The sequence below is a fragment of the Conger conger genome, chromosome 16 (assembly GCF_963514075.1).
Source record: "Conger conger chromosome 16, fConCon1.1, whole genome shotgun sequence".
Classification (NCBI taxonomy): Eukaryota; Metazoa; Chordata; class Actinopteri; order Anguilliformes; family Congridae; genus Conger; species Conger conger.
The window spans coordinates 20256057-20267398 of record NC_083775.1 but is presented as its reverse complement, the minus strand read 5'-3'; the positions used below and the strand labels follow the sequence as shown (position 1 = coordinate 20267398).

The window sequence follows — 11342 nt, the reverse complement described above, 5'->3', positions numbered from 1 at the left end:
TTTATAGCAGCCCCGGTTCTCGAGTGCCAGAGATGGTATATAATTTGATTCATTTTAATTTGATGTAATTGATCAGGTTTAAAGAATGCAAGAGACCATCTGCTGGAGGCACTCGGCATTTCAACATTCAGAATATTTGGGCTCAGACTTTTAATCATCCATTAAACCCTTGGGGTCAAGCTCAGATGAAACTAAAAACTGAAACGTCAATGGCACACTAGGACTAGGGCTGCCTAGCCCAGTTCTATAGAAAACCAAGCAAACATCACAGTGGACTCCACTTTGCATAAATGTAGCAGCGTTGTTTTTTTTTTCATTGTAATTTGCATTTCAGATGTGCAAAGAATACGAGACATGGATCCTGGAAAATAACTGGGTTGAAATGTGCGATGCGGTCTGGTATTGAGCCGTGACCATACCCAGGGTCGGAGGCGGGTTTGCCAACAGGATTGTGCCCTGATAATTGACCAAAATAAGAGGCAACAGCAACAACGCAAGGCTACAATTCAGAATTCCAGTGGAGGTTTGGTTTTAGGGGGCTGGCCAACAGTAACCAGACACACACACATTTTATTCAGCGGTCTGGGACTGTATTTTTTAAAATGCAATGTGACACAGAGAGAAGATAGTCTAATAAAACACTTTCTATGGGTCCCACAAGCGTTCAGCAGTGTGCCTATATCAGCTTAGACAGAGACATGTGTACGCTGCTGATGGTGTATTGTTCATTGTTCATCGATGTGACATCATCGTCCTTTGGCATTTCAATCCTGCTTCAACCCCCCAAACACAGCTGTGGGGACACTCTTCTGCTCCAGTTGCACCTCTGTAGAAGAGAGAACACATCACGAACACATGCATTTATTCAATGTTTACTTACACTCGTGCTGTTTTTTCACACCCCTTTTACACACACTCACAGATGCACAAACAGATGCACACGCACATACGCACAGTGGCTCAACTCACCTTCCGGTTCACCACCTTCATCCTCTTCCTCATCATCTTCGTCATCAATGTCTATTTCGTCAGGGTTAGCCTGCTTCGCAAGCTCAGCCAGTTCGGTGCGAGAGGTGTCACTCCTAGAAAACGCACAAAATACAAGATCTGAATCCTGAAAAGGTATCTGTTGTAAATGTAAGTTATAATAGCAGAACGCAATTTTCCAATGTGTATAGAAGGCGTAAGGCAGCCTCTAGTGGTCAAAAACTGCAGCGCTATTCTGTGCTTCAGCGCAGCAGCGCGTACCTGACGAAGAGGATCTTGTCTTTGGGCCGGGGCTTGTCCTGCTCCGCCTCGGCTGCCAGCTGCTGAGCCTTCTGTTCCAACATCCTCATATCGTCAACTCCACTCTGCCCTGGAGCGAGGTCTGACACTGCACACAAGCACAAGCACACGGTCAGTCTGCGCTCATCTGTTTTTGTGTAATTGAGGTGCAAGTACATTTTCTGTATGCTCTTAGCATGCTGTGTTCGGGAGTGTGCACACTGCACGCTTCTCACCGGTTCCAGTGGCATTAGCGGTGGCCTTGAGCATCTGAGAGGACATGAAGTTGACCTGCGTGTTGTACGTGGCCTGAACGCTGCGCTTGATCCTCAGCATCTCCCGAATGGTGTCTTCGTTCCCGTGCCGGATCTCAAACTCCTTCCAGGTCTGCCAGAATGCAGGGGTCATCTGAGGGAGAGAAAGAGAGGGGGGGGGACGCCTCAGTCAAAATCACTGCCTCATGCGATTTACTCTGTGAAAGTGTACACTCGCTTGTGATCTGAGGCCTTCCTGGAGAGATCAGTGTTTGAGGTTTTTAACTGTCTCAGACTGAATTTGTGGTTTTGAAAAAAATCTTTGATTTATTCCAAGGTTTCTGGATATGGTGCGATAGTTTAGGGCAAGTCTGGGGTCAGTGTGTATTGTGAGTTTCAGGCAGGTCTGGGGTCAGTGTGTATTGTGAGTTTAGGGCAGGTCTGGGTCTGGGGTCAGTGTGTATTGTGAGTTTAGGGCAGGTCTGGGTCTGGGGTCAGTGTGTATTGTGAGTTTAGGGCAGGTCTGGGTCTGGGGTCAGTGTGTATTGTGAGTTTAGGGCAGGTCTGAGGTCAGTGTGTATTGTCTGGGGTCAGGCATGGTCTCTCACCCTGGGGTCACAGATTTGGGAGCAGTAGGAATAGATGGCTCTCGCCCGGTCAATCTCGCCCAGTTTGCTCTCCATGTCAGCAAAACGCTGGCACATCTCTCTGGAGTGCTCATCTGGAAGCACCTGCAACACACACACACACAGTTTCAATCATGTGATCTGCAACACACACAAAGGCTTCAGTCATGCGCAAGAGAGAGAAAGAGAGAGGGGGAGAGAGACAGAGACAGAGACAGAACCTCGATGGCCTTCTGGTAAATGGCTCGGGTGTGTGTGACTCCGTAGATCTCTGCAGCCCTCTTGATGTAGATGTTGAACATGTGGTGCCTCTCCGTCGTCTCCACCGCCTCCGTCGCCCGCTCGTAGACCGCCATGGCGTGCCGCGCCAGCCCAAACTCCTCCTCCAGCTTGGCGTACAGCAGGTATATCGCTACCAATCACAACACACATTGAATTACCACAAACCATCTAAACCAATCAGAAACACACATACAAACACCATTACCCATCGTAGCCAATAATATACCTCACATTATCCAAGCATCTTCTATTGACCACCACCCCCCAGGTATTGCAGCCTACAGTGAATGCTGGATGAAGGTGTTGGTCAGCCATTTTATCTGGGTTCTCAGCCACTGGTTGCTCATTTAAGTTTGATGACCTCTGATCTAAACAGTCATTTACAAATGGATGAGTCTTCTGCCCCAAGCAGACATCTGGTGAGCAGGTCAACAGTGTAAAAGTGATTTGTGTTCACTTACTTTTGGCAAATTTGGCAGGGCAGCCGTCCAGGGCCTGCTCAAACAGGTCCCGGGCCCTCTCCAGCTTCTTGCCTCCGTAGCGGTCGATGAACTTGGTGAGGTAGGTGTTCCAGATGTCGTAGACATTGGGCCAGCGGAAGAGGGCGATGCCTCGCTCGTAGGCCTGCGGGGGACACACATAAACGGGGGGAGGATAGGGGTCAGTGACATCACCACGCTCAGGGGTTATACAACCTCTGACCCCTGTGGTGACAGCAGGTTCAAGCACAGGTGCACCAACCTTGAAGCTCTCCTCAAAGTAGTTATGCTCCTCCAGGAACATGGCATAGTTGATGATGATCTGGGGCGTGGCGATGCGCAGGTCGATGATACGGTCATACACCGCCTTTGTGGACTGGCGGGGAGAAACCAAACTCATCTTAAACACAACAGCGCCAAACCACGGCACCACCATGAAACACCCGCTACAGAACCGACACACATCCTTTACACAACTCTCCACTTCCTATTGTGTGCGTGAAAGGTCATGGAATCCACACTGGTGGTAAAAACCAGATAAAAGCCAGATAAATGGATGTAAAACACCACCCAATCACAATAAAGCTTCAGTACAGCAGTGAACTGACAACACATAACATAATAGCAAGAACAGGCCATTCAGCCCAGCAATGCTCACCTTTTCCTAACCCTGTACCTACTGCCTAGTTTGCCGAAAAGCTAAATAGAATCTCGCACTGTATCAAGCCTGGGTTTGAAAACCTCCAGTGTTTCTGCCTCCACTACATGTACTGGCAGACTATTCCACATGGGGTGGTGCACCTCAGACTGACACGTCATCATGGGGTCTAATGGAGTTATGGGAGTGTGGGGGGCAGTGGGTAAAGGTTACAGCCGCCGTTACCTGAAATGTACCCAGACTCTCCTCCAGGTCAGCCAGCATGGACCACACCTTCAGGGACTTGTAGACGCGGTTCTGCACCGGCTCGGAGGAGTCGAAGTACTCGGCCTTCTTGGACGGGATGGCGGTGGCTTTCTGCGGGCGTGAAAATGACAGTTACTGAGCGCAGCAGAGGGTGTGTGTGTGTGTGTGGTCTAAATGACGTGGGTATGAGCTGACTCGGAGACTGCGACAGAGTCAGAGGACATTCTCACTGACCGGCTCATAAGAGCAGCTGTTGGGTACAGACACTGCATCAGTTCACATCGTTTAATGCTCGGAGGGTCCTGATGGACTAACAACAACAACACTGGACCAGTTTACATTTACAAGGAAACTAGCACTTAATACTGCAATTGATGAGGATATTGTCATTTACACAGTTAAAGCAAGATTACAAGTCCTACCATCAAGACTTAATCTCTCAATCTGTTTGCACCGCAATCAAGAACACACTGTATACATTGTATACTCCTGCAAGTATACAACGTCATTATTTTGTACCGTGTCTATATTGTTTTTGTTCTTTATTGTTACTTTTGTATGTGGACATGAATAAAATTATTAAAGTGTGTGTGTGTGTGTGTATGTGTGTGTGTGTGTGTGTGTGTGTGTGTGTGTGTGTGTGTGTGTGTCAATGCGCGTGCCCTTACCCTCAGGATGTGCAGAGCCTGCTCGTAGTTCTCGTGACGCAGCTCCATCTCCCCGTACTCACACCACACCCCCGCCAGCTCGTCCACCTGCTTATAGTTCACCTTCGTGGCCTTCTCAAAGATGGTCCTAGCCTGGAGAGTGGGCGAGAGGGACGACGAGGTTAGAGTGAGTAAGACTAAAGTTAAAGTGTCCATGCGCCATTTTGGTGGATTTAGCTTTGGCCACTGGTCGCTAAAGTTCGTTTTGACACTGCAAATGCCAGAGATCCATTCAATGCTAAGCCATTTAATGAGAACAAATCAAGTACTTTTTTTTTTCTTCATTCAGAAGATGATCCAGCAGTAGTGTATTAGGAGAAAAAAGACTGCCGAGAGACAATGATGTCCGACGCAGTAAAATTCAGCCACAAACTAAAAATTTTTTTTGAATTTTAGATGCTTGTATGTCCGCATTAGTCATGCAATGTTCTGTGTGCGCGCGTTCGCTCCCGCGGCAGGTTCAGCGGCGGCATCGAGCGGGAGTATCGCGGCGTGTTTAAGGGGGCCTGACTCACATCATCCAGCTGCTCGTTCTCCTCGTAGAACTTGGCGAAAGAGATCCAGAGCGAGTTGGGTTTCCCCGTAGCCTTCATGGGGTCCACCGTCTGCACCGCCTCCGTGTACGTGTTGATGATCTGCAAGCAGACACTGACCTTAGATCAGCTGCTACACTCTAGCCCTCAGTACCACCCAAGACACACAGCAAGGGCCCCACTGACCCTGGAACGGCTACTGATGGTCAGGAAGCAGACACCACACTGATCTCAGATCAGCTGCTAAACTCTAGCCCTCAGAACCACCCAGCAAGGGCCCCACTGACGTAACGTTAACGTTGGCTCACCTGCCGCGGTTTGCCCTCGTACAGCTTGACCCTCTTGTGCCACTCGTGGACGTTGTGGGGGTTCTGGCGGAGTAGCACGCTGTTCAGCAGCAGGGGGCGCCGCGCAATCAGCTGCTCAAAGCGTGCCAGCCGCAGCTCCAGGTCAATGTCCTCTGCGGGAGGTGTGAGAGAGAGAGAGTGAGTGAGAGTGAGTGTGGGAGAGTGAGTGAGAGAGAGAGTGAGAGTGTGAGAGAGTGAGAGAGAGTGTGAGAGTGAGAGAGAGAGAGTGAGAGTGTGAGATAGTGAGTGAGTGAGTGTGAGTGTGAGAGAGTGTGGGAGTGAGAGAGTGAGGGAGTGTGGGAGTGAGTGAGAGTGAGAGAGTGTGGGAGTGAGTGAGTGTGAGAGAGAGTGAGAGAGTGTGGGAGTGAGTGAGAGAGTGAGTGAGAGAGTGCGGGAGTGTGAGTGAGTGTGAGTGAGTGTGAGTGAGAGAGAGAGAGAGTGAGAGTGTGGGAGTGAGAGAGAGAGAGTGAGAGTGTGGGAGTGAGAGAGAGAGTGTGGGAGTGAGAGAGAGAGTGAGAGAGTGTGGGAGTGAGAGAGTGTGGGAGTGTGAGTGAGTGAGTGTGAGTGAGCGTGAAAGTGTGTGAGAGAGTGAGAGATAGAGAGTGTGTGTGCATGTGTGTGCGAGAGTGTATGCCCGTGTACATGTGTATGCGCACATGTGCCTGTGTGTCTGAGGTAGAGTATCTATGCATTTGTGCCTGTGTATGTGTGTATGTGTGTGTCTGAGAGATACGTCCAACATCTACTGTAACACTGCCCATATGGCCTTAGTGAAAGCACTAATCTATAAGGTTGTACTTGATTCAGAGATTCTGCTGAATGAGTACCCATGTTAAAACAGCGTTCACGGTAAATGCAGCAGCGAAAAGCGTGGTGGGTCTCACCCTCTTCGTCCTGGCCCATCTCAGCAGTGGTCTCCATCTTGGCAGCGATGACGGTCTCCTCGGTGTGGGCGTAGCTGTCGAACACCTGGGTGAAGTCCCGCACCGTCACCACCGTCTGGACGGCCTCTTCATACACGTCCCGCGCCTGGAGGGGAGTGGCCAAAGTCAACACCGCCTCCATAAGCAACCTCCCAAACGTAAAGAGTTCATCCTAAGGACACTTGTGATTCTTTTTACGCAGACTAATGAATGCACACGTGTGTATACGAGCTTCAGTAACATATGTACACCTTCTCCAGGGAGGTGTACCACGCTGGATAAATTCATTGAATAAAACCCAGAGCTGTTGTTTTCCCTTCAGCCCATGTTCAAGTTTTGGTTCTAGGTTTAACTCTGAATTTATCCTGCTAACGCAGTAATCCTGCTTTGTGATATACCCCGAGGTAACCACTCGGCACACCAGGGAAGGGATCATCAACTCAACATCAATCCTAATCCAGCCCTGGTTTTCTTTCTCCCCTGGGTAGTTAGTGCTACCGATTGGCCAGACTGTCTTCACACCGGACTCTTAGGCAAAGGGAGGTTGCAGTTCTCAGCCCTCGAGGACCGCAAATTGCTCATCCCTGCTGTCTACAGTAAAGCTAATGTGTGTGTGTGTGTGTGTGTGTGTGTGTGTGTGTGTGTGTGTGAGAGAGAGAGAGAGACCCAGTACATGTGTATACCTTCTCCAGGTGCCCGCTCCGTATGTAGTAGTCTGCGAGGGAGCACCAGAGTTTTCCCAGCTGGTCAGTGAAGCGGGTCAGGCCGCCACGGATAATAGCCCCCACATTCAGGGACTTGACCTTGTCTGGGTTCTGGGAGATCAGGTCACACAGCTCATGCCATAGCTGTACCATGAAGCACAAAACAAAGCATACGCAACATTAAAGCAATGGAACAACTTCCACATACTCCCATCTCCAGCACAATAATCACACATTAGGGTGGATTGCTTCAACACTGGAGCAGTACCCAATATTTTCCAGATCCCCCTTTGCTCAAGTCAAAACCAAGTTGCAATGGTGTCTGTGAGCAAGCTAACTGCCGAGAATGGATTCTCCTACAGCCCAGGTTGTCTCCTACAGGTAGAGCTATAACCCTTTAAGGTGTAAGATCACCAATATGTCATTAGAATGTTCTTTACCAACCATTCTCAGGCTGATGTCACAATCACTACTGGTAACTGAAAGCAATGGAGTTCTAGAACACCCACTTAGAATTTTGAAAAATTAACATTCCAAGAAACCTCCTCTTCAGTCAGTTGATCATCACATGTCTGTGAAGGATGAAGGACTGTCTCACCTGGTAGTTGGACTTCCCCTCCTTGGACACAAAGCTCTCGTCGTTGACGACGGCTGCCAGTCTGACCGCCGCTTCGTCCAGGCGGTGTACAGACCGCAGGTAATCGATGTACTCCTCAGCATTCTCTGGGGAAAGCTGGAAGGGAGAGGGACTGTGAGAGGGAGCGAGAGAGCGGCTGGAGGAATGACCAGCTGGGGAACAGAACCTCACCTTCAGATAGCGGCGATACACGCGGATGGCCGTCTCGGGAAGGGGCAGGTTGCGGGCGAAACGCAGGTACAGGGGCCAGATGCGGGGGTGCTGGGTAATGGGCAGGGCACGCAGGGCGCGGTCGAAGGTGCGCCGGCTCCGTGTGATCTTGCACTGAGACACCAGGAACTGGCAGTAATCCAGCCAGATTCTGGGCATCTGGGTGAGAGGAATGGAAGGAGGAGGGGAGGTGGAGAGAGTAAACACACGGAAGCAAGTGTGTGCACATTTGCATGGGCATGAACACATGTGTTTTTTGATGCTGTGGCATTGTGTAGGGATATAATCATGCAGCTGTATGTTTAAGGGTGTGTGTGTGTGTGCGCATGCGTTTGGTACCTTGTGCATAAACACCAGCGCTCTCTCGTGACAGTTGTTGACCTCCTCAAAACCCGGCTCTGTGATGCACTTTCCCTTCACCTGCTTCCTCCTCTCTCTCAGGTAATTATACCACAACTTATAACTGCAGGCACACACACAAATAAAACAGGTAAATGTACTACATCTTATAACTGCAGGTACACACACATACAGGTCCATATACCACAGCTTATAACAACAGGTACACACACATACACGAAATTACATCACAACATGCAACTGCAACACAACATATAAATTACATAGCTGCAAGAATACACAGGTAATCTACGATACATCTTAACTGAGGAGGTACACACAGACGAGGGGAAGTGTGTGAACGTAAGAGTGTCTACCTTCCAGGCAGCTCTTTCAGCGCTCGCTCGTATATCATGTTCAGCACAGATTTAGGGCCATTCTGTTTGTACTCGATATAACGCATCCAACACTTAACGGAGTACGGGTTCCGGATGATCTCTTCTTCGTATGGCAGGTCATCCTCTTCCTGAGGGAAAGAAGATGCATTGATTGCATATCCAATAGGCGGAGAAAACAAATCAGTAGTTTATAATAAGTGTTACATCACTTTCGTGTACGGAAGTTGGACATCAAGGTACATCAAGCTAGCTAGCAAAATCATCCCGTTAGCAGCTGATAGCTAATGCAACCCTACCGGTAAATAAAGGTTCGTAAATAGCCGAAAAACCTTTGCAGCTAGCTAGATAGCCAAATTGCTAGTTAACTGCTAGCAAGCAACAGACGTATCGTTCGCCAACCAATCTTCGTATTGCTAAGAAGCTTCGACCGACTGGATTAAACATGGATTTACTTTATAAATTGAAAGAGCATTGGTTGGGTAAGCAGTTCCTCGCAATTAGACTTCAAGACAGTTGTAGCTATCGAGATACAGAGGGAATAAAACTACTTCCGTAACGGTTAACTAAATTCGAGGAAGAAATCAGTCTAATCCCGAGGCTTCGAATGGGCCTCCATATAACTAGATCCTTCCGAAAAATGCCTGTCAGAATAAGCAGTAATTAAAGGCATAAGCGTGTGATACTTACAAATATAACCTCCGGCTTGTCTGTCAAAGACGGCATGTTTACTTAACAAACGGAAAATGTCACTTTTAGTTTACGTTTTTTCTTAAAACGAGCCCAAACTCCAAACCTTCCCAACGTGTGTTCAACGCAAAGCTATTCCCCGCCCTTGGTTAACGTTTATTGGACAATGAAGGGACACTCATTAAAGCAACCAATCGCTCTACGTTATTTTCTTGGACTCGCAACTTTCGAACCAACTAGGTCCGTCCAAATACAAAGAAACTTCATCTAACAAGATAATGTCTTTATTTTGTTTGTGCCAGAAGCCAAAGTACGATCCCCACGGGAGATCCCCAAAATGAGTTTTCCCATCTGAGACAACGATGAACAGTCGAAAATGGACCACAGCCAATTTTATATACTTACACTAAATATTAGCGTCGTTGTAAAGTCAATTGATCAATGCGTCCAATGCTAGCAAGCGGATATGTCGTAGCCTATAGTTCGCCGGTACTCTAAACGTGCTATGGTGAAGTCTACAATAAAATACCTATTCCCATCCACATTTATTTTGCTAGGGTGTGCCTATAAACAGGAACTAGTCATATCACGAGTTCTGATAAGTTTTATCAGAAAAAGTTCCAAAGTTGGCTTGTGAATCTAATCTTTTTTTTACATACATATTGTAGGTTGTTAGAAAAAAACATGCAAATTTGCTCATTTAATTTTTGGATAGAATATCCTTAAACAAGTCTCCTACCCGTGGAACCGTAGGGATGTTTGATACCTACACTGACAGCTACAGATGGATGTTTAACAAGTATTTAATGGTGGCATTCAGGTCCATCCACAACTTCCCAAAGGTGCTTGGCTGTGATCCAATGTTTATGTTCCTTAGCACGAAACACTTGCAAATGCAGGACACATGTAACTGTAGATTGGCATGTATAAATATGGAATTTATTTTATTTATTTTATTTCAGCTAAGGGGCCATCAGTAGACACCGACAGACCACCATCTTGCATTGATCCACGCTGTATTCTGGCCTGTATTCTCATCTCTGGCTCACTTGCACAAGGGGAATACTTCTGCCCAACCCCAGTGTCATCACTGTCTCGCATTTTGCTGGAACAGGCCATCTTCTTGCCCAGTGTGACATATGACCAAATTATGTTCCTGATTTCTGTCACAATGTGTGCCCAGACATTAAGACCTTTAGCCCCTGCAAAACCTTTTCAGACCACACAAAACCATTTTGTTCATTAGGTTTTCATTTGGTATTTGTTTTGCACCAATTATTGGTTGTATTGTTAGTTTTGCACATGCTCAAAGGTTTTTAATATGCTAATGGTCTTAGTAAACCAGACCCTATGTGTTGTCCTTGCTGGCTATCCAGCACCAAGCTGAGGTGTGTACAGTAGACTGAATGTACTGGAGCTGCTCTAGCCACAGTGGCGCCTGGGGTGTCTATGAAAGTAAATTGAACTTGCAGCAGGTGCAGGCAGACCGCAGTGCTCCACATGAGTAGAGGAGTCACTTGAGCATGGTGTCAGATCTGAGGCCCTCCTTGATGACACTATGGCCAATTACGCATCCCCTGGTGGAACCCCAGTCACGGTCAGACGTGCCATGGCCAGGTTCATATTCCAGACACGCCAGGGAACTGAGGATGAGTGCTTTTGCTGAGAAGGTTGTTCATAATCTTTCATCTTGTCATCTGTTGCATTCCCTCCTTTGTCCACTAGATGTTAGCATGCCCCTAAAGCAGCTGTTTGCAGAAGCAAAGATTTTCTCGGGATTGGGCTCAAAAAGAACATTTCAGAATTCATAATGATTTAACAGAGAGTAAAACTGCTGTTAGAGCAATTCACTCGTGAGGATGTTCTCCCTCAAATGGCACATGAAAGAGATACATGATGGAAAATGGATAAAGGTTGTATTTTAAGGTATATAAACCTTTATTTTTTGTTTAGGTTTTTTGGTTTACATGCATAGGACCACTTCCAACAACAGTGCACATTCTCACTTCATTCATCATACAAGTTCATAATATACTTAAAAAAAAT

At 47.5% G+C, this 11342-nt stretch overlaps 1 protein-coding gene across 2 annotated transcripts; it reads right to left on the bottom strand.

The window, feature by feature from the left end:
• Positions 1–281: 281 nt before the first annotated feature.
• On the bottom strand, positions 282–9825 carry xab2 (XPA binding protein 2). Of its 2 annotated transcripts, none has more exons than XM_061225366.1 (19): positions 9702–9825; positions 8589–8737; positions 8212–8335; positions 7834–8031; positions 7624–7758; positions 7005–7169; positions 6283–6427; positions 5360–5511; positions 5034–5153; positions 4480–4611; positions 3791–3922; positions 3170–3283; positions 2890–3052; positions 2368–2558; positions 2129–2251; positions 1503–1674; positions 1249–1375; positions 970–1082; positions 282–826 (listed from the first exon to the last, which is right to left on the bottom strand). In XM_061225366.1, the coding sequence occupies exons 2-19, from the start codon at positions 8672–8674 to the stop codon at positions 765–767; spliced, it is 2454 nt and encodes an 817-aa protein (XP_061081350.1). In that variant the 5' UTR covers positions 8675–8737; positions 9702–9825; the 3' UTR covers positions 282–764. The 2 variants fall into 2 exon arrangements, with proteins under 2 accessions (XP_061081350.1, XP_061081349.1); XM_061225365.1 differs by lacking the exon at positions 9702–9825 and adding an exon at positions 9297–9461.
• Between the last annotated feature and the right edge of the window lie 1517 nt (positions 9826–11342).

Excerpts from the sequence above, each read along its gene's own strand:
- xab2 (XM_061225365.1), bottom strand. The coding sequence starts at position 9,332 with ATGCCGTCTTTGACAGACAAGCCGGAGGTTATATTT. Across the intron at positions 8,336-8,588 it reads CTGAAAGAGCTGCCTGGAAG|TTATAAGTTGTGGTATAATT; the intron begins GTAGACACTCTT and ends GTGTGCCTGCAG. Across the intron at positions 4,612-5,033 it reads AGAACGAGCAGCTGGATGAT|GCTAGGACCATCTTTGAGAA; the intron begins GTGAGTCAGGCC and ends CCCACTCTCCAG.